This window comes from Sorex fumeus, unplaced genomic scaffold (assembly GCF_029834395.1).
Source record: "Sorex fumeus unplaced genomic scaffold, SorFum_2.1 ptg000131l, whole genome shotgun sequence".
NCBI lineage: Eukaryota > Metazoa > Chordata > Mammalia > Eulipotyphla > Soricidae > Sorex > Sorex fumeus.
The window spans coordinates 15848544-15871102 of record NW_026606188.1 but is presented as its reverse complement, the minus strand read 5'-3'; the positions used below and the strand labels follow the sequence as shown (position 1 = coordinate 15871102).

The 22559-nt window shown below is 42.4% G+C and overlaps 1 protein-coding gene across 1 annotated transcript in view; it reads right to left on the bottom strand.

Annotated features, from left to right (window-relative positions):
• The window catches only part of WDR36 (WD repeat domain 36), a 41836-nt gene extending 24146 nt beyond the window's left edge, over window positions 1-17690 (bottom strand). Inside the window, exons 1-12 of the mRNA XM_056139058.1 lie at window positions 17462-17690; window positions 16566-16593; window positions 15105-15205; window positions 12832-12949; window positions 9999-10131; window positions 7919-7973; window positions 6455-6587; window positions 5714-5889; window positions 5343-5463; window positions 4588-4653; window positions 3481-3567; window positions 2982-3127 (exon numbers count right to left, since the gene is read on the bottom strand). Of these exons, the coding sequence (XP_055995033.1) occupies window positions 2982-3127; window positions 3481-3567; window positions 4588-4653; window positions 5343-5463; window positions 5714-5889; window positions 6455-6587; window positions 7919-7973; window positions 9999-10131; window positions 12832-12949; window positions 15105-15205; window positions 16566-16593; window positions 17462-17623 (1326 nt within the window). The 5' untranslated portion in view covers window positions 17624-17690. The remainder of the gene's footprint in view (window positions 1-2981; window positions 3128-3480; window positions 3568-4587; window positions 4654-5342; window positions 5464-5713; window positions 5890-6454; window positions 6588-7918; window positions 7974-9998; window positions 10132-12831; window positions 12950-15104; window positions 15206-16565; window positions 16594-17461) is intronic.
• Between the last annotated feature and the right edge of the window lie 4869 nt (window positions 17691-22559).

Here is a 22559-nt window from a genome sequence, read left to right as displayed (position 1 = left end):
TGTGCAACCTCAAGATACAACACAAACAACAATCACCTGATACACTGGCAGTGAACAATAAAAATAAAATTAAGAATACTATTTATAACACCTTAGAAAGAATAAAGTATTAAGAATATTTAAAATAAAGTATAAAATGTGCATACTGGAAACCATAAAACACTGCTGACAAATGTAAGGTGTAAATAAACTGAAAAATATCCTATGTTTATAAATCAGAATAATATTATTAAGATAGTACCACTCCTCAACTGAACTACAAAAATCAACAAAATCCTAGCTACTTATTTACCAAAAACTGGCTTATTCTAAAATCCATAAGAAATATAAGGGACACAGAGTCAACTTCCCTGATTTCAAAATTTACTACAAAGATTTGCTCGAGCGGGCCCAGTAACGTCTCCATTGGAGACTTTGTTGTTACTGTGTCTGGCATATCGAATACGTCACAGGGAGCTTGCCAGGCTCTGCCGTACAGGCGAGATACTCTCGGTAGCTTGCCAGGCTCTCCGAGAGGGGCAGAGGAATCGAACTCGGGTCGGCCATGGTGGCTGTGTGCAAGGCAAACGCCCTACCGCTAGAGCAATAGCACAGCGGGTAAGGCATTTGCCTTGCACACAGTCACCATGGCCGACACTACAAAGATACCATCATCAAAACTGTGATACTAGCATACAGGCAGACACACAACAATGGAAGAGAATTGGTACGACAGGTTGGGCTTCATAAAAATTGAAAGTCATACTGCAAATGACACTACAAAAACCAAAAAGATAATGCATAGAACTGGAGACATAGCTGCAAAGGCCAAATTAGATTAGGGAATTACACCCAGATTACATAAAGAGGTACTCAATTCATTAACAACAGAAGAGAGACTTGAGCAGGAATTTCACTCGAAAGACATATACTTCTCCAAAAAGTCAATAAACACAGGAACTGATGCTTACCATCATTAAATTGTTGGGGAAATACTAACAAGAGCCACAATGAAGTATTATTTCCTCAGCACAAATGTTAGCAAGAACGTATGGAAACTGCAGCGAACTATACTTATGATCTTAAAATTTCACTGAGGCCTAAACTTGATATATAAATATAACACGTGTTCACATAAAATCTTAGACACTACACTCAGTGTCACTATAAGATTAAATTTAGTGTCACTATACTCACAGTGTGACACAGCATTTCTTAGAGCAGTAATGCAGAACTGCCTCAAATGTCTATCAAAAAATCAACGGCACAATAAAACGTGGTGCATCCTCAACAGTTACTGATACCTGACAGAGCATGTATAGGCCCCTGAAAGCACCACTCTGAGCATGAAATCAGTTACAGGAACCATATACTGCATAATGCAATTTTCATGAACTGCCCAGATTAGGAAAATCTGCACAGCCAAAGAGCAATTAAGAACAGGAACAACAGAAGAAGGTGAGAAAATGAGTACAAAGTACAAAGTTTCTTTTTGAGGCGATGTGGATGTTATTCTGCTGATAATAAAAACCAATAAATGTACACAATGATTTTTGTGGTAAAGTGACAAATTGGGAAATCAAATTTGACATTTCCATGTATCTTACATACTGGGTCCAATAGATTACATACATACTAACAAAAATTAAAATTAAAAACACATGAAAATACTGAGAATGCATAAGGAACACTGACATTTTAAAAGCTGTATTTAGGCCACAGGGGCTAATGCACTTGCCTTGTGCATGTGGCGAACCTTGATCCAATCCTTGGCAACAGATATGGTCCAAGCAACTCCAAGAGTGATTACCGAGCGAGGACAGGAGTAAGCCTCAGCATAGCTGGGTGTAGCCATAAAACCAACAATTTTAAAAAATAAAAGCCTTATTTATAATACCTATTTTTCAAAAGACTGCAGAAAAACTCCATCAGTATATCTCTAAAAAGCATTTCTTCTTTTTTCTTGTTGCTATTGAGGTTTTTTGTTTGTTTCAGCAATGCTTAGGGGTTACTTCTTGTTCTGCACTCAGGAATCCCTCTTGGCAGTGCACAGGAGACCAGATGGGATGCCAGATTGCCACATGCAAGCCAAGTGCCCTACCCACTGTACTATCTCTTCATTTCCTAAAAAGCATTTACCAGTACAGACAAAACATGAAATTAAAGATATAAATAAGTCTATAACTTATAGACTTAGCTAAATATTACTCCTGTTGGGGGGGGGGGGAACGGAAAAAAAGCAAAAAAGAGGAAGAAACCATTGGAGTCAAAGAAACTGAATATTGTACACATAACATACATTTAGGTAAAAACAATGTAAACACTTAAATCATATTCAAAGGCTATTCTGAATAATCCTATACTAGTTAAAATAACAAATACATTACATTTAATTAAGTAAAACTTAAACCTAAAATAATTCTCTGCAATTTAGAAAACTTCACACTATCAGGGCTGGAGCAATAGAACAGCGGGTAGGGCATTTGCCTTGCACGCGGCCAACTCAGCCGACCCAGGTTCGATTCCTCTGCTCCTCTAGGAGAGCCCGGCAAGCTACTGAGATTATCTCGCCCACACAGCAAAGCCTTGGCAAAGTACCCGTGGCATATTCGATATGCCAAACACAGGAACAAGTGTCACAATGGAGACATTACTGGGCCCGCTTGAGCAAATTGATGAACATCGAGAGGACAGTGAACAGTGACAGTGACACACTATCAAGGAAGAACTTACTCTCAACATGCAAGGCTGAGCTCCATGCTGTACCTAAACTGGGTTCCTTTAAGCAGTGCGACCAATAACAAATCCAAGAATGACAAGCCCACAAAATGGCAGTGTACAGGAATTACTTCTGGCAGTGAGTGGGGGAACTATATGAAGTGCCCAGGATCAAATGGGGGGTTGGTCACATGTGGGGTAAGCACCGTAACTAGCCCCTTTGACCATCTCTTCAGTCCTTTTATGACAGCTTGCTAGGAAAAACTGTATAGAAAACCACTTACTGTCGCAGTTATATCATCTTTCTTCAGATCCTTTGGCTTCAGAAAGTAACTGCCTATTGTCGATCTTTGGTAGTTCCAGGTTGAGCAAGACAGCTTACCCTGATGGCAAGCAATGATACCATCCCAGTCATTCTCACGAGCTTCCTCTAAAACAATTAAAATCATGAATCAAATAGTTTCCTATTTTCCTACTCATTCACAAATAATTTGTTAAGCATCTAATCTTCCATTACTTCAGTACTATCTTCAGTACTATCAACACTAGGGTGACACAGGCATCACTGCCAGCAAGATATTAAAGTTACTTAAAAACAAACAAAGCTGCCATAGATTGTTCTTCTGCCATAGAAAAACAAATAACAAGTTCACATTTATAACTGATTCAGCATACACCTGAGGTTACTTCTCTGATGACTGGTATTTGACTAAAATGGAGGAATTAAAGATATGTACAGGAAGAAAGAAAGGACACACTTTCCAAGACACAGCAGTTACTGACCTGCAGCAAACTTCGTGATGGGTGGCAGTCTCACTGACAGGGTGTTCTGAAGACCTTTACGCTTGACTCTCTTTTTATTTATTAACCCTGGGATAAGGCAGAGAAGAATATAGCCATGAATTATTTTTAATGAAGGAACTTCATGAAACAAAGTACTGACTGTCTCAAAACTAAGTACTGAATTTTAAGATATTCCCATTTAAATCAGGAGTAAAATAAAGATGATGCTATGGCTCATAAAGCAGTAAGGAAACAAATTATATAAATAATTTTTAAGAGTAAAAGTAACCATTTCTGCAAATAATATAATCATAAAGTCACATGAGCAAAAAGACAGAGAAATGTTTCTGTGACCATAGTTTCAGAGCCATGGCTCCAAACCGTGAAGAACACTCTGAACAGTGAGGAGCCCGACTTGAACCCCACTCAGCCCACACTGGCACCGCCAGATCCGACTGGCCTCCAGCACCACAGCCCCAAGCGCCAAGCACTGCAGACCACAGAGCTGAGCCCACCCACAGCTGGGTCTGCCCCTCATCAAGGACTAATACAACTAACCATACTGGCCAAAGTTCTACAATGCAGCAGTATTTGATACGGTTACTGGAATAATATCATGGCAGTATGTTTTATTTTAATGCCATGTAATATTTCAGCCAAAAACATAGTGAACTAAATTAAATTCTCAATATGAGCCAAAAAAGAATTAGTGATTTATATTCAGGAGATCAAACAGTATGGCAAAAAGAGTTCAAGGGCTAAGAATACATTTTACCTGCAGGAGGACTGGATCTAACACCCAGCGCCACAGGGTCAAAAGACAAAACATCACAATCTGATGAGTCAATGAGAATAGAGGACCAAAAGGAGAAAAACAAACCAAAAAATGTTCAAGAACATAAAAGATAACCTCTCTGACTATATTTCTAAGTGTGGAGATTCTCAAAGATAACAAATCTCTCTGATTTAAGTACAAGAAGAATAAGGATTTAAAACTGAACTTAAATTCAATTCTAAGCATAAAATGCATAAATAGAACACTTGCTTAAAAAATAGAAATAAACTTTTTATTTTATAACATCTTCCAAGATTTTGAAAATGACTTACCATGTCCCAAACTCTTGTTAAATTTTTCATGCACTGTGGAAAATGATTGCAGAGTTCCATCTTGACCTGTTGACATACAGATTCTCAATCAAGCATAATCAAAACAATGGGCCATTTGGGTAAAGGTCTTATAAAACTAGAACTATCTTGAAGCCAAATTCCCTGCAGTTTCAATGGAGAGCTGGAGGCAACTCCATGCTTCCTCACAGTCAGAACTGTGTACAGAATGCCCTTTAGCAAACAAAAGAGGATGTGTAGCAATCATAATTCTTAGATGATTAAGAAAAAAAAATACATTTTCAGAATTTGAGCAGTCTGAGGATACTCAGAATGTCCCTTCAAATAAAGATAATAATCTGTCACTGTCCTCCCGCTGTTCATCAATTTGCTCGAGCGGGCCCAATAACTTCTCCATTGTGAGACTTGTTACTGTGTTTGGTATATCGAATCCATCACGGGTAGCTTGCCAGGCTTTGCCGTGTGGGCGAAATACTCTCGGTAGTTTGCCGGCTCTCTGAGAAGGGTGGAGGAATCAAACCCGGGTCGCCGAGATCAGCCACTTGCAAGGCCAACGCCCTACTTGTGATAATAATATCACATACAATATTTCCTGAAGCACTCAAAAAGAATTGTTTCTTACCCAGATAATCTCTGGAAAAAACATCTGGAACTAAATACATATAAAAATGGTATTAAATATGAAGTTTCCTGCTTTCAATACTTGCTAGATAAACCTTCATGTCTGAAGCACTTACTTGCGCTAAGAATCTGTTGTCCATTTTGTCCATAATACCTGATTTTGGTAAGAGAAGCACTATGTCCCATTCTGAATCTCAAAAGTCTGCCTTCACCAGTGGGACCATCAAAGATCCAAACCTGCCAAGAAATAACAGGGCGAAGTGCTAAGTGACCTACAAGAAGTCAAGCCACCTACTGCTAAATCGCTTGGCCATGGGTGGAGTTCTGGGGGAAGAGAAGCTACAGCTCCTTCTCATGCACTGTAATACACCTCCAGATCTTTCACCTCTGATGATGTTGTGGGTCCAGACTGATGCACTACAGCATGTGTGCAATAACCTACAGGACAGGTAAGAGGAGCCAGGAAATGGTATAGCAATATCAATACCCTAAGAGCATTGTCAGCGCCATTTGTGACAAGAAGTGGTTCCCTATGCAGAAATGTCAGTCCGGCAATTGCTGTAGAATGTGCATTTCTCATCTGATTGATTAACTTTTTGTCCTCAAGATCCCAGAGTCCAATATGGCCACACGGGCTTCCAGCTGCCATGATTGGGTGGCCATCTGTTATTAAAAACAAAAACAATACAAAACAAAAAAATCAGTAAAAAGAACATGCAATTACAAACAACTAGACATGACAATCCTTTCTACCCCCTTAATTATAAAATTAATTATAAAATTAGAAAAAACTATATACCCAGTTAGCTACCCCTATTTTCTTTGATTTTGAGGGGCCCTTTTAGCACCCTGGCCAGCAGGTTCAACAAAAGGGCCCACAGAGCCCACAGTGTTTTAGATAGTGCTCAGGATACGGCCATGAATTACTGGCCCATCCACCCCGCCAGTGCTGGGGCCTTCAGGGCCGTACCTAGCGATGTACTTGGGTCATGTGGTGCCAGGGTTCAACCTAGGGCCACGCAGTATAGGGGGCTGGAAGGATGGCACAGGGGTGGTAGTGTTGGGTGAAGCTCATGTAAAGGATGGGTCTTAACCCTGATACAATCCTTTCAGCCCCCATCTGTATTACTTCTTTTTCTATCCTTTTGATGTACGATTAGAAACATGTTTATGACCTTCAGAATGAATTCTCAGTGTCCTTAACTCCCAGATATAAGTCAGAAGTTACCTGTACGAAAAGAAATGGAAGTGATAGGTCCCCAGTCCTGACGAAACTTCATTAACGTCTCATCAAACTTGATGTTGTGAATGATGACCTGACCCGAGAGAAGGCCCACAGCAACAACATCCACAGCTGGGGCCTAAAATAAAGCCACTCAACTTTTAGTTTCCTTAGTCAAAATTATTTCAATGATCCTAATATGACGTATGCACTAACCAAGAGGTAATGGAATATCACCCCAACTGGCAAAAGAGCAACTAAGTTTTATCATTATGGCAACTTTAATTGCTCTCTAGCATAAGAATCCGGAGAAATTATTTCTTTAATTTACTTCCCATATTCAAGTCTGGCAGCCACCTCCCTATTCTAAGGTATAGCTGATGTAGGAAGAAATAGCAAGCGAAAGGAATCTCATCGATAGACCTCTGTTTGCAAGAGGACAGAAAAAGAGGTAATTCTCAAAAATACAGTTATTGTACAGCAATGTAACAAGTCAACTACAAAGGAAGGATTATATAAAGAAAATAGAAAAAATCTGTAGAAAATGCTAAAATCTGTAAAAAAAAAAAGTTGACAAGTATGGCCACAGAGAGAGCTTGAAGGGCTGAGTGCATGCTTCATGCTGAGAGGTCTGCGACCAGCACCCAGCACCATGTGGGCCACTGAGCACTTGTGAACCTACTCCTGAGCACTGAGCTGGTCTCACTTTCACAAGGATTTATTACAGTTCTGATATTCTAGGATCTTAATCCTCACTTTATACAATTTTCACACAATTTTGCACACATCACATCTATTTTTTGAACAGTAAGACAGTAAGATCAATGTCCAGTGCTATTAAAGAATGGAATCAAGTTTTACATTCTATCAATCTGCCATCACTTAGCTTTCTGAAAATTAGAAGCCGATACAGAAGCTGGTGATCAGAGAACAGTATGCGCCCTTGCTCACAAGGACCTAAGCTTCTGCTACATTTGGATTCTCTGGGTAGACACAAGCAAAGAGGGCTGAAGAGGATGAGGAAGAACCGAAGAGTTCCAAGCGATGGATTTTTACTCAGAAAGTGTCCGTTGGCCTATGTGTCCATACACAAATTTCTCAGATTGATGACAGTCTCCTTGGATTCACCTGAACTTATTTCCATTCTGCTCCAGGCACTGAGATACTTGCTACCCGTACGATGGCAACACTGGCCTCTCACCTCGAGAAATGACAGGGCTAGAGCCCAGGCTAAAACGAATCTACAAATATTTACAGCAAAGATGATATTCATTTTTAGGTATATTTCCCAGACACCATATTCTGGGAATATATAGGATTATATATTATAGAATATAGGATTCTCTGGAGATCCAGAGAATCCTAGTCAAGAGAATTTAATGATATTTTATATTAGACTCAGCGTAAACCATGTATTATTTTTCTTTAACACAAAGATGCTCTTATGAACTTAGAGGAAAAAACACTCACCTGCTGAAGAGCTGTCACTCCAACTTTCCATCCTGGAAATGTATAGAGAAGTTTACTGCAAGAAAAAGAAGAGTTGAATGCTACTTTTGGAAGGAACAACACAAAATCAAGTGCAACTTCGGAGGTAAAACAACAAGAGAGATGCCACCATTCCAGGTAGATCTAGTCTCTGAGCGGGCGTCTCTGGAGCTTTCTGGGATGGGGATGGGCCAAGCCCCTGCCCTGCAGGAAGGCCCATCCTCTTTTATTTGAATGGCCCATTTGTAGTGCTGGGATGTAACCTGGGTGAGCTGCATCAAGGCTCTGTACTCTTTCTCTGCAACCAGGACAGAGTGCAGGAACAACTTTAAGACTTCAATCTCCAGTAGCTAAGTTAAAGATTAATCATTTAGATCTTACTGTACCCAATATGAAACTTGCTGCTGTAGTTTATTTTTCAATGATGACTACTTTCCGGGGGGGTGGGGGGGGTGGGAAGAATCACATGACTAACAGGTAATAGGGCCTTGAAAGACTAATTCCATACCCGAAACCATTATTTCTTTTAGAAGTGAAAAGAAGGGTAAAAGAAGAAAGCTCAAAGGGTTGAAACAGATTCTGTACCTGGTGCCAGGTATCTAGCACTGCACAGTTCCCCGAGCACCTTACCAAGAGAGGCTCCCCAGCACCCTTACATGCATGTTCTCCCTTCCCCATCAAAAGGAAATTGTAGAGAAAAAAAGCCCATAGTAAAATTTTATAACAAAGTGTATTGCAGACCTCTAAGCCATGTCTCCTGGGGTGCACAGGGAGCTGTAAGTGGTGCCTGAACTGCACACAGGTTGGCCGAAAGCAAGGCAAGTGCCCTCCCAACTCTACTATCCCCCGTTCCCCCCCAACCCCTTTAAATCGAATCGCCATGAGATAGACCATCACAAAGCTATTAATGGCTGGGTTTCAGTCATACAATGTTCCAACACCTGTCCCTCTATCAGTGTATATTTCCTACCACCCATGTCCCCAGTTTCCCTTCCACCACCCCCCTACCATCCCACCCCACCTACCTGCCTCTATTTCTTTCTCTCTCTTCCTTTTGTTCATTGTGGTTTTCAATATAGGTACTAAGAGGTCATGCTTGTTCAGGGGTTCAGTATTTTTTATTAGGAAGGTACAGCTAGTGTAGCTTAAGTGGGTGGCGGCTTTGGAGTGTGAATGTGACTGCTGGGGCTTCCAGAAGTACAGGGAAGTGGGGGGTAGGTAGCCCACCCCAACCTTGAGAAAGTCTGGAGATTGCAGTCACAAAACCTGCATGCCTGAATTTTCAGATTTGTAAGAAGTTCATCCTGAGACAGAGGAGTCCGGCCAAGGGCACTGTGGAGATTTTAGATTGTGGGAGCAAGCAGCTGCTGGGGGCTGTTTGGGTGGGCACTGGGATAACCCACCCCCTCTAGTGTGTCTCAGTCTGTTCAGCCTTGCAGGGATCTGACATTAACTGTGGCTTTTTATCTCTTTTGAGATTTATTTATGGGTCTCTGAAGTGAGGCCAGTAGAAGAGTTTACATGACCTAAGGTTTTTTAATGTTACAAAGAAACCTAAATTAACTTTTTCCCTTTAAATGTTCAAGTAACAGGCAGGAGTATTCAAAACAATGTAACTTGTCTTGCAGCTGTGTCAATCATATTGCAGTAGATGTCCACATGCTGGTGGTACAAAACTACCATTTCTAAGAGCTAACACAAATTCACAGATTTTGCTTCACTTTTTTTATTTTTCTATGAAAACGAAAAATTGCCTAGTGATAGTTTCACTAATTACTTTCTCATATTACTTCACAAGAGCTGCCCTACAGCTTTGTGAATTCTTGGCGTTAATGAGGCCACCAGCAGACACATTGCCACTGGCATTCCCGAAGGTGCCTACAGTGTGGCAGGACCAGGTGCCAGTTTCACAGGTGAGATCCTGAGGGAGAAACCCAAGGCAGGGTGACAGTCAAGGGAACAATACTACTCCCTACTAGAGGAAATCAAGAGTAGGGGAACTGAGTCTTAAATAAGGAGCAATAAATGAAAGTAAAATAGGAGCCACTTCTGAAGTGCTTACTTGGATTTTACATTCCACAACTGCAGGCTTCCTTGTTCACTGCCGAGAAGTATTTTATTCAAGTAGGTACTTGGATGCAAAATTGCAGAAATTTTAAATACTGATTTATCAAAAGTCAACTGCAGGTATTCCTCTATATAAGAAAAATCATAAATAACGTAACGTTATTTTAAACGGCTTAAAATATTTTAATATCACATATATAGCACGTAAAGTAAATTTACCATGTAAGATTTATGTACTAAAGATGCAGGGAAAGCACTTAATAAGATCCAACACCCAGCTCTGATAAAAACTCAAAAAAATGGGAGATGAAGGAACTTTCCTCAACATGTTTAAGTCATCTAACCCAAGTCCACAGTAAGTTCACTACTCCATGGAGAAAAACTGAAAGTCTTCCCACTGAGATCAGGACCAAGTCAAGGCTGCCCAGGCTCGCCACTCCTATTCATGCGATGGTGTGGACTGGAAGTCCCTGGAACAGCAATTAGGCAATAAAGATTTATTAAGGGTATCCAAATCCAAACTCTCACTATTTGCAGAAGACATAATAGTATACCTAGAAAACCCTAAAGACTATGAAGAAGATCTAAGAAACAGTGAACAGATGGTAAAGTGGCAGGCTACTAAATCCAGAGCTTTGTAAAATGCAGATAACGAAATGGAGGGAGAGGAATATTAAAAAAAAAAATTCATAGCTGTTCCTTAGAAAATTAAGAGCATGGGAATCAACTTAACAAAAGGGGTGATAAACTTACACAAATGTTAACTATGAATCACTACTATAAAGTACAAGAGGACATAAGGAAATGGAAACACATTCCCTGTTCATGGATGGGAAGAATCAACATGGTCAAAATGACAATCTTGCCCACCACACTATAAAGACTCAATGCAGTTCCCTATAAAAATACTCAGGACATTCAAAAAAGCAGATGCTCCTGAAATTCATACAGACTAATAAATCCCCCAGCACAACCAAAGCTATCCTAACATAAAAGATAATGAGAAGTTTCTCTTTCCCCACTTCAAATTATACTATTAAACTGTAGTAACTGAAACAGTGTGGTACTAGAGTAAGGAGAGATTATCAGACCAATGCAAGAGAATTCAAAGCCTAGAGATGGATTCTCAGGTATACAGACAGTAATTTTTGATAAAGGAACAAAAAATATAAGTAGACCAAGTAAAGACTTCAGCAAATGGTTCAGGAAAACTGGTCACTGTCCTCCCATTGTTCATCGATTTTCTCGAGCGGGCCCAGTAACGTCTCCATTGTGAGACTTGGTTGTTACTGTGTTTGGCAAATTGAATACGTCATGGGGAGTATGCCAGGCGGGCGAGATACTCTCTTGACAGGCGGGTGAGATACTCTCAGTAGCTTGCCGGGCTCTCTGAGACGGGCGGAGGAACCGAACTTGGGTCAGCCATGTTGGCTGCGTGCAAGACAAACGCCCTACTCAAAACTGATCGCACAGCGGGTAGGGCGTTTGCCTTACAAGCAGCCAACATGGCCGACCCGAGTTCGATTCCTCTGCCCCTCTCGGAGAGCCCGGCAAGCTACCGAGAGTATTCGATATGCCAAACACAGTAACAACAAAGTCTCCAATGGAGACGTTACTGGGCCCGCTCGAGCAAATCGACGATCAACGGGAGGGCCTTTACCTTTACCAAAACTGATCATATGCAAAAAAATTTATGCAGAACCCATCTAATACCACACACTAAAGACCTAAATAATCACACCCAAATCCATAGATTGTATAGAGGAAAATGTAAGCAGAACTTTACATGACAAGAAAGCAAGCGGTATCTTCAATGTACTCAACACCACTGGCCAAGCAAACAGGCACAAAGATAAAGAAATGGGATTATCTGAAACTAAGAAGCTTCTGCATCACAAAAGAAATGAAACTTCACAGAGTGGAAGTGAGTATTTTCCCAATCCAAGACATATAAAACATTGGTAGAACTTTATAAATAAAACAACCAACCCATCAAAATGGGGGTGTGAAGGTGTACAGAAATGAGTTTCCTCAAAGAAGACATAGAAATGGCCAAAAGGCATATGAAAATGACCTACATGGCTTATCTACATGACTTTGAAAATCAAAACCTCACTCCAGAGACAGGCAGGCACACATTTCAATGAGCAAAAACAAGCAGTACTGACACAGAAATGGGGAAAAGGGGAATATGAACATTCCTCCGAAAACTAGGAACCGAACTTCCCTATGAACCAGGAATTCCACTTCTTGGCAATTACCCAAGACAAATAAATTCAGTACAGAAAAAGACATCTGCACTCGTGTTCATCACAGCATTATTCACAATAGCCAAGATCTGGAAATTATCCAACTGTTCAAGTACAGATGACTGGATAAAGAAACTATGGCACATACACATGATGGAATATTACTAGGCTACGAGAAAAGATGAAGTCTTGCAATTTGTTGCTACACAGATGATCTAGAAGGTATCCCCTTGAGAAAAGTTAAGTCAGGAGAGGGACACAGAATGATCTCATATTTGGGATATAAAGAAACATAGTCTATTTGGGTTTTTTTAAATTTTTTGGTTGGTTGTTTTGGTTTGAAGCCACACTTGGCAGTGCTCAGGGTTTACTCCTGGCTCTGAATTCAGGGCTCATAGACCATGCAGGATGCTAGGGATCGAACCTGCATTGGCTACATGCAAGGCAAGTGCCCTCCCTGCTATACTATTTCTCCCTCTTTAACTTGTTCCTAATTGATTATATACACAATGTCTACAGAAAACTTTATATAGGCTTTCATTTAACTGCACATAGATAAAGCAGTGAGTTCATTCTTACCTTCTGAATATACATGCCAAATAATAAGAACACTGTCAATATCAACAGAGATGACATGATCCCCAAAAGGTTGCAAAAGATGAATTTCCGTTTTATGACCTTTGTAGGTGTGTACGATCTACAACAAAGAAGGTCAAAAAGATTGCATGTTATTGCTCATCACAGTGTTGATATTCACAAGACACACGTGTCTATAGATGTTCACGGTGGCATGTCCAACAGCTGATCATCCAGCAGCAAGAAAGCAGGCACTTCCTTCTGCCCTCTGCTTCCTCAAACAACCCAATGATAAGGAAAGGAAATGCTTGGACAGGTACACACTAATAAAACTTGAAGCTCAGCAAACCACTGTCCTTCACTCGACCAGCACTCTCTCTACACTCCAGAAAAGCTGCATGTTCAGAACCAGAATGTGGATGCAACTCTACAAGCCCAGGCTTCTTTTTTCCTCTGATCTTTGTTTTGACAATTAACGGTTACAGTAACTCAAATTCCTCCATAACTCAGTCATTTCTCTCTGGTTGCAGTTCTCAACAGGTTACAGTAACACTCTTTCTTCTCCTTGTCTCATTAGCCCTGAGAGTGACAGCAGAGCACCTTAACTAAGTCTCCAATGTTCCCCATCAGTGCTTTACACACATTCCAGGGAAAATCACACAGAGCAATTCTGCAAAAACAAGTAATTCTTTTCCCTGACTCTGAAGTGAACTCCACAAGTAATCTGCCTTCCCTTGCTCCAGATAGTGGTGGCGGTAAACTCTGGGAACAAGTTTATTATTGCCAAGGCAAACCTTGATAATTTTTCTAAGCATCCCGGGTGGCACACTGCCTTGATTTTTGACCACCAGTCTATCAGACCAGCGTAAAGCTGCAGAATTTTCTTGCTCATCCATCAAAGTTATAGTTTCTTATTGCCCACTCGTCATGGCCCTGTACTCATTGGTAGGTATTAAAAAAGTCTAAAAACACTGCTCTAGAGAACGCTGGCATATACGTCTGCATTTCTACTAGACGTACAAATGTTCACAAAGGAACGAAGGGATGACTTGACTTCAGTTCTGTTTGGTGGTAGTGGCAGGCAGGTAGGGCCACATCTGGCTGTGCTCAAGTTGACTCCTGGTGGTTCTTAGGGAATACAGGTTAGAATACTGGTATAGAACCTGGTTTGACAGTCATGCGCCCTACCTGCTGTACTGTCTCTCCGGCCCCATGATTTGGATTCTTGACCATTCTCAACAGCCCTTTACACATCTGATCATTTGGATGAATGACTGAACAGCATGTCATGAGATTAGGAAGTGTTTCTTGTTACTGCTCTCCAAATACCTACTTTCTCAGTATCACCATGAGTTTAAGTTCAGACGAATTTATCACTCAGGTTGGCCAGTGCTAGATTAATACAGTAAATTAAGCAAACGTTTACACCACTGATTTTTACCTGGGTTCGATCCCTGGCAGCCCATACGGTTCCTGAGCCAGGGATCAAGCTCTGAGCACTGCCTGGTGTGGTCCAACCCCTCTCTCCCCCATGCCCCGCAAAAGAAAGAAAAAGAAAAGAGAAAAAGAATGGAGAAAACAGAATTTAGTTTTCATATACTTGAATTAGTTCTTAGAAAAAGAAATCATGAGCTAAATCATTCTCAATGAAAAAGCCAATTCACATAAAACAGTGATAGATATTTGAATCTACCAGGAAAGGACTTTTAAAACATACCAACTGGGCCAGAGTGATAGTAATGCAAGTATGGTAATTTTTTGCATGCTGCCAACCCAGGTTCAATCCCCAGAATCCCATATGGTTGGTTCCCCGCTAAGCACTGTCAGAAGTGATCCCTGAGTGCAAAGCCAGGGGTAAAACACCAAGCAGAATCAAGTGTGGCTCAAGAACAAGAATAAATAAATACTTTTTTCAAACATACAGTCTATTATCAAATATATACATATATATACAAATTCTATTTGTAAATTTTCAAGTATACAAATGACTAAATTCTACCTCACCAAATATGTATAGATAGGTGTAGAGACTGGACCTGAATGATCTGTCCCTGGTAAATAAAACTGAATGAAGTTATCAGCTTTACCTAATTTTGATAATTCCATAAAATGAATCTCTCTTACAGAAAACAGAATATGGCTGTGTATGGGTGCACTTATATATACATATATACACACAGGCCCTTAAAAATGACAACATTAACTTTCCTTCCATTATAATAACAATCAAAACTACCAGTATAAAAAAAAAGTTAAAATAATTCAGTGATGCAAACCTCTTTATTACGGGCAAATGCAGAGAAAACATTCCCATAAGCAGCAAAGACTAGCTTCCCATCAGCTGCTAAACAGCAGATATCCTGTGGAACGGAGTTACCTAGGAAAAAAGAAATATGAAGTGAAAGAAATACATTAAGATTTGGGAACATAAAACCTCAACCACACACACAAAACTTCATAGGTACATACATGTGAAATGAAATTTCAACTTCTTTTGCCATTTTAGACATAAATGTTAGATGTAACTTTCACGTTAAGACTATTAAACCTCTTCTAAGAGAATATGTCTAATATTTTAGACGCATGTACTTGCAGGCATAGAAACACAAATAAAGGGAAAAAATGAAGCTTTTTGAGCTTATTGGGGGGTGTGGGGGAGTTATCTGGCAAACAGAACCTGAATAAATGGCCATTCAGCAACCCAGCATTCACAGGACTGCTTCCAGAAACAGCTAGTTCACTAATAAATCCAAGAAAAAAATTTTAGTTAAGTCAAAACCTGGATTCACCTGGGGGGTGGGGGGGGCACAGGAACCCTCCTTATGATATCACCTGCTGACCCTTAAAATAAACCTCGCTTCTATTTGGTCTCCTCAAGGTGATTCTGCCTATAAGCTGTAGCTACTTCTTTCAGGACATCAGCTTCCTGATCCCTCGGGCTACTAGGGTCACACTGGCACTTTCTGTACAGTTCCGCCTCTAAGAACAGCAGACTTAGACAACAGGACTGTAGCATGCTGCATGTTCCATTCTGGGATTTCATTTCTTAAAACTAGTTAATCATTCACTTTAGGTTACAGAAGGATGCCTCTACCCTCCACAGTCTTAAGATACGTAAGTTTAATACATACTAGATACCTTATAGTTCCCTTTAATCCTATTAATCTGTTTTAAAGGCTGGATATGGGGCCAGAGGGGCAGTGCAGCAGATGGACACTTGCTTTGCATGTGACTAACCAGGTTCGATCCCTACACCCCATAGGGTACCATGATCCCTGCCAAGAGTGACACCTAAGCACTGAGCCAGGTAACAGTTAGCACAAGCACTGCTCAGAAACAAAACAAAACAAATTTAAAAAAAAACACACATAAATAAAAGGCTGGAAATGTGGCTCAGTGGTAGAACAGACCCTCTGTATGAATGAGACTCTAGGTACACTCCCTGCACCACAAAACCATGCATGAATAAATGCCAACAGGTGGCAGGTCCCCAAGCACCCCAGGGAATAGGGTCCGGGAGAGCCCCAAGCGCTGGGGTGTGGGCAGGGGCGCCCATGTCCCCCCACCCCGCCAGGAACTAGCCCTTATACTCTTTAAAAGGCTCAGCACCGTGCGACATGAAGTCTGAAGAACGACTCCAAATAAAAGAGGATTAAACGGGTTACTGAATCCAATACCAGAATCTGTCCTGCACTTTTGAAACTAAAGAATAAATTCAAAATAAAGTCCACACTTACTTACTGCAACCAGACTAAGTTTCTGGACCTGTTTAAAAAAAAAAAAAGATTAAAGTTTCGTTAGGTACAGTAGCTACTATTTGAAGATTAACATACCCTCATACATGTCAATCTGCTATGCTGAGCTTTCAGAAAAGGACACTAAGTATAATTCACACCACCAGAAGAGTCTGTATTTCCAACTATTCTCTCAGGAGCATAGCTATATTTAATCATCACAGTAAAGTAGTCTATAACATAGCAAATATTTTAGACCCCTATAAGCCTATCTGTCTTCCTTTTCGCAGCCACTGGACACCTGCACACCAGAGTCCGGACAGATACCGTATTCTAATGTAAGCAAACGGTGCAAGCCGAGTTCCAATAGACGTCATGATCTGGGGGCTGGAGCGATAGCACAGCGGGTAGGGCGTTTGCCTTGCACGCAGCCAACATGGCCAACACAGGTTCGATTCCCAGCATCCCATAGGGTGCCCCGAGCACCGCCAGGAGCAATTCCTGAGTGCATGAGCCAGGAGTAACCCCTGAGCATCGAAAACTTCATGATCTGGGCTTGGCATGTCGTAAAAAGCACATCTGGGTTTGTTTCACCATCTTTTTATTTGTTTATTCATTTATTTTCTTTTTGGATCACACCCAGCGATGCTCTGGGCTGACTCCTGGCGGTGCTCGGGGGACCCGATGGGATGGAGGAGATCCAACCCCGGTCGCCGCGTGCCAGGCAAACGCCCTCCCACCGTGCTGTCACCCCAGCACCTCACCGCCCATTTGAAACACAGGGCCGCCGCCTCCGGCGCAGCGGGCACCGTGGACAAGGGCTCCCCTTCGCCCGGGCACGGGGACAGCACGGTCCCTGGACGCGTCCCGCCGCTCGGCGGCCCCGCACGCGCACTCACGTCGTACGTGTGGAAGCTCCGGCCCACGCAGCTCGTCACGTAGAAGCGGCGGCGGAGCGCGCTAAAGCGCACGGCGTGCGGCACGGGACCGCTGAAGAGCCCCAGGGCCCGGAAGCCCGCGAAGAGCGCGCTACCCGCGCGCGCGCCGGGACCCGGCTCCATGGCGGCTCCTCAGAGCGGGACCGGCGCGCGGCTCCTCGGGACGCAGCCGCTCCTCAAGACCGCGTGGCTCCTCGGGACGCCGCAACTCCCCAAGCGCCGTCCGCGCCGGACCACCGGCAGGCGCGCTTCCGGCTCCGCAGCCAATCGCGCGGGCCGGCACCGCCCCCGGTGCCTCGGAAACAGCGCCCTCCGCGCCCTCACGGGGGCCGCCACCTCTGTTCCGCCCGCGCGGCGCCGGTCTCCGGCCGCCGGAAGAGCGCGAGCTCGCGGCCCTGGGGCTGAGGGCGGGACGCTGTTGCTACGCAACCGGCCGAGCCGAAGCTCTCGTTGTCAAGCGCTCTGTAGGATAGGGCTGGCAAGCTCACACATGTTCGCATTCAAAATCACTGAAAATGGCATTTACATAATTCGAAGTGATTGGAGATGATCGTTAGAGGAAGCAGAATTGATAGTTGGTGGATTTGAGGCGTGTGTGTGTATAGAAAGTATAATGAATGAGGGTGCATCATGTATCCGCAGATGCAATGGAAATTTTCCATAAGATTTGTTTGCCTTGCATTGAGTTTTGGCTGGAGCCGATAGCACAGCAAGTAGGGCGTTTGCCTTGAGGCGGCCTACCCAGTTCCATTCCTCTGTCCCTCTCAGAGAGCCCGACAAGCTACCAAGAGCTTGCCTGCATGGTGGAGCCTGGCAAGCTCCTGGTGGGGTATTTGATTTGCCAAAAATAGTAACAAGTCTCACAATGGAGCCGTTACTGGTGCCCGCTGGAGCAAATTGATGAACAATGGAAGGACACTGCTACAGTATTGAGTTTATTTACACTTTTTTTTTAAAAAAAAAGTAAGAATATTAACCAATTTTAAAATAAAAAATAAAACCAATTTTATCTTTTAAAATTTTTGGAAATACTTTTTAAGTTTTTGAAATACTTCTGCAAAAGCTTTTGCTCTTAAGGTTACAGATACTTTTTATTAGTAGAAATACTTTTAAGGAGTTTTCTAAATTGTAGATAATTCAGATGTCAGGAAGCATAGACTTCTACCTGCTATTTTACAGAGACTGTTAAGACTGTGCCTGACCAGGACAAGCTTGGCAGCCTTTATTTTATAACTTGAATAATCAAATTAATATCTTGAAGTATTTAGGAAAAATTACGTTGCTATTTTCTGTGACAAAATTGGATTATTGGGGTAAGTAACTTGTCATTGGGGTAAGTATCTCGTACAATGTTCCAAAATTTCTTAATGCCAAGGTTTAGAAACAGAGGAGAGGGAGAACTAGCTAAAGGGTAGGAGAGTGATGGGATAAACAGGATCCCACACCCATATTTTCAGTATCAAACATTGGACCACGCGATTGGTGCAGATTCACATTAAGCTAGGAACCTTATGGATCTGCCTTCCAGACATTCCGTAGCTTGACAGGGTCAGTTCATCAATGGTTTCATAGCAAAGTGACCTGAGACCTAGCAGGCAATGAGGCCTATGTTCTTTGACTAGTAACTGGAAGATGAGAACTTAAAATTATAGTTTTAACAGAAGATTGAAAATCAGAATATCAAAGAGATTCTGGTAGTATGGTAGCCATCAGTATGCATGTTAATGGTGTCAATTTGATTCTGTGAAGGGAAGATGTTATAGGCTGGTTGTGATTTTCTTTTTTATTGGTGTTGGGGTCATACCCGGTAATACTCAGGGGTTACTCGTGGGTCTGTGCTCAGCAATTGCTCCTTGAGGTGCTTTTGGGAAACCATATGGAACCATATGGGATGATGGTGTGTAGGATAACATTGGTTTGCCTTTCTCCCTGACCGCAGGGAGCTTGGGATTATTGATTGCTTCCCCAACCTGTCAGTTACCTTTGTCTCCTGAGCAGAATCCGCTGACTTATATTGTTTTTCTCTTCTCCTTAATATCCTTTGCATGGCTAATTATTTCAGGGCAATTACTTTTTGTATGAACACAGGAAGATAGTTAAAAAAGACAAGCCTGTAACTTGGGAGTTAATTGACTCCAGCTAGTATTACCTCCTGGACATCTTCTCTCTCGATTTAAGCTCAGTTGCCCTTACTTCCTAGATCCCCCAAAGCCGGGTCCCGACAAAGTACTGGATGGATCCAGGGCAAGATGTGAACTGCCCTGGCATTGAAATAGGCACAGTGACATAATACTTAATACTTAACTTAATACTTAACATAATAGTTAATACTTAACTGTAAGTTAAGAGCATGGTCATGGGCAAATTCTGTCATCATCCAAAAATTAGTAACTAGATTCAGACCCTGCTAGGGTTAGGAATGATTAATCTGGCATGAGCACTGTAGTCTGAGTCTGTGGTGAGATGTCTCCAGGAGAGTCACCCTACAAGACTAAATGTGTCTATTACTGTGTTCATCACTGTCACTGTATCATTGTCATCCTGTTGTTCATCGATTTCCTTGAGCAGACACCACTAATATCTCCATTCATCCTAGCCCTGAGATTTTAGCAAGTGCCATATTGGAGGCTCTTTCAGGGTCAGGGGAATGAGACCCATCACTGTTAGTGGGTTTTGGCATATTGAATATGTCATAGGGAGCTTCCCAGACTCTTCCGTGTGGGCAGGATACTCTCGGTAGCCTGCCGGGTTCTCCAAGCATGAGAACTAGACAATAAGAAGTACCAGGAGGTTCACTCCATTACTTGAAGGCTAGCCGCACCTGCTAGAGGAAAAGGCAGTAGATAGAGAAGGAAGCACCAAGTTAAGGGTGTTGGGAGGATCCTTCCAGGATAGGAGATGCATGCTGAAAGTAGACTATAGACCGAACATGATTGCCACTCAGTGCCTCTTTTGCAAACCTCAGCACCCAAAAGGAGAGAGAAAACAAAAGGGAATGCCCTACCATAGAGTTGGGATGGCATGGGAGATGCAGGGTGGGAAGGAAACTGGGATCATTGGTGGGGGAGAATGGGCACTGGTGGAGGGATGGGTACTCGATCATTGTATAACTGAAACCCAAGCACAAAAAGTTGTAAGTCTACTACTGTACCTCATGGTGTTTCACTAATAAAATTTTTTAAAAAATTTAAAAAAATAGAGGTCGAGTGGCCGAGAATGTAGCCATGCGCTTCAGGGAACTTGGTTTTAGAGTCTCTGGGTCTTGGCCATTGATAGGATTACATGGCACCAGGGGCAGTTTGGTGGGTGTAACTTCTAGCTACTGGAAGATGGGGGATCTGGGTGGAGGAGGCCCAGTCGGGAACCGAGCAGGCTTGGAGATCTCAGCCCCGGGTCCCGCACACCTGGGTTCCTCTGCCGGTTTCTTCATGCGTGAGGCTCGTCTGAGCATGTGGAGGGTAGTCTTGAGCACGGCTGTGGCTGGGTTCCGGAGGTCTTCAGCTGCCAGAGCTCTGCTCAGGACGGGGAGGGAAACTCTGTCCACACAGAATGGCAAATATTAGGAACTAGAATTAAGATGTTGATTAAGTTACTGGTGTAAGGAGAGGAGAAACACACCTTAAGTCCTATTTTGCCCTATTGGGCTGTAGGTGGTCAGGAAGGCTTGATAAACATGTTGATTGTGCTTCCCTGGGGGAGGTGTGGTTTGGGAGGCATGGTTAGAGAAGAGGTGGTTGAAATGGTGGAGGAAGCCAGAGAGTGGAGAGTTAGAGAGTGGGTTGGAGAGAGAGGCAGAGCCAGAGTGGGGAGTCAGAGAGGAGTTGGAGAGAGCTGAGAGCCAGAGTTGTGGGCTGCAGGGAGAGTTCGGGAACGAGTTAGGGAGAGAGAGAGTTTGGGAGAGATGAGGGATGGAATAAATTGCAACTAATCACCAACCAGCTTGGCCCTCATTCCTCCTTCGTCGGCCCATTGCAATGGCCATCCCATGTGGGGAAGCAGTTCGAGAGTACCAAACGTGGGCGGTGAGAGTGAGCCTTCCAGAGAGCCCGTGAACATCCTTTAATGTGTAATCACTCACAGCTTCACCCGAGCTAAGGCGTTTACACAGCTCTGCGTTGATGAGATTATACAGCTGGCATCCCTGGGTGGGCACGAACTACAAACTAAAGGTAAGAACAGCGTTTGGTGTACCCCCACTCTAGAAAGTGAGTGGGAGAACAAGATTTTTTAGGGTGCTGGGAGTTATAATCCTAGCAACAATCCCCCACTAAAATGAGACAGATTCTGGGCCTTCCCGGATCTCTCAGTCTTTCTCTAGCCAGACTAAACAGGCCAAGCAATTTATGGATTTGATTCAGTATCTCTCCTGCAGTAAAGTAACAGGGGGCTCAGAACACTGCATTTCTGAAGACCAACTCTGGTCCTGCTTTAAAGTAGTTTATGAAATAAACCCATGGTTCCCGGGTGAAGGGACTCTAGAGATTACACACTGGGAATCCAACCCAGGTGGCTCTGTGCAAGGCAAGCATACTACCCACTCTACTATTGCTCTGGCACATGTATTTTCTATTTTTAACAGTTATCCAGAGTATATTTCTTCTCAGTAGTGTGAATATATCCTTAGCACTGAAGAATAAAAAAAAATGCACAGGCTGGAGGTTTGAAACAGTAGTAAGGCACTTGCCTTGGACACAGCTGATCAGATTTTGATTCCCCAGCATTAACAGATGTGCACCTCCCCCAAAGTTACTGCATAAAAGCAGAAATGCATATAGTAGGTGATTGATAAATAATCATTTTTATTTGATTCAATGGATTGGTACTTCACAATTATTAGGAAAATAAAATATATGGCCTTTTTATATGATCATTTTTAACATTTCAGAAAGGTTTTAGACTGGATCTGTAGCTCAGTGTTAATATCCATTGTCGTTCATGAGGTCTGTGTTTGGTTTCCCACCAAAAAAATGCTTAAATATGACTTTTGCAGAGTAGTTTGTGTATTCAATTTCATTAGTGTTTAATTAATATTTTTTGTATTGTGATCACCAGCCTCTAA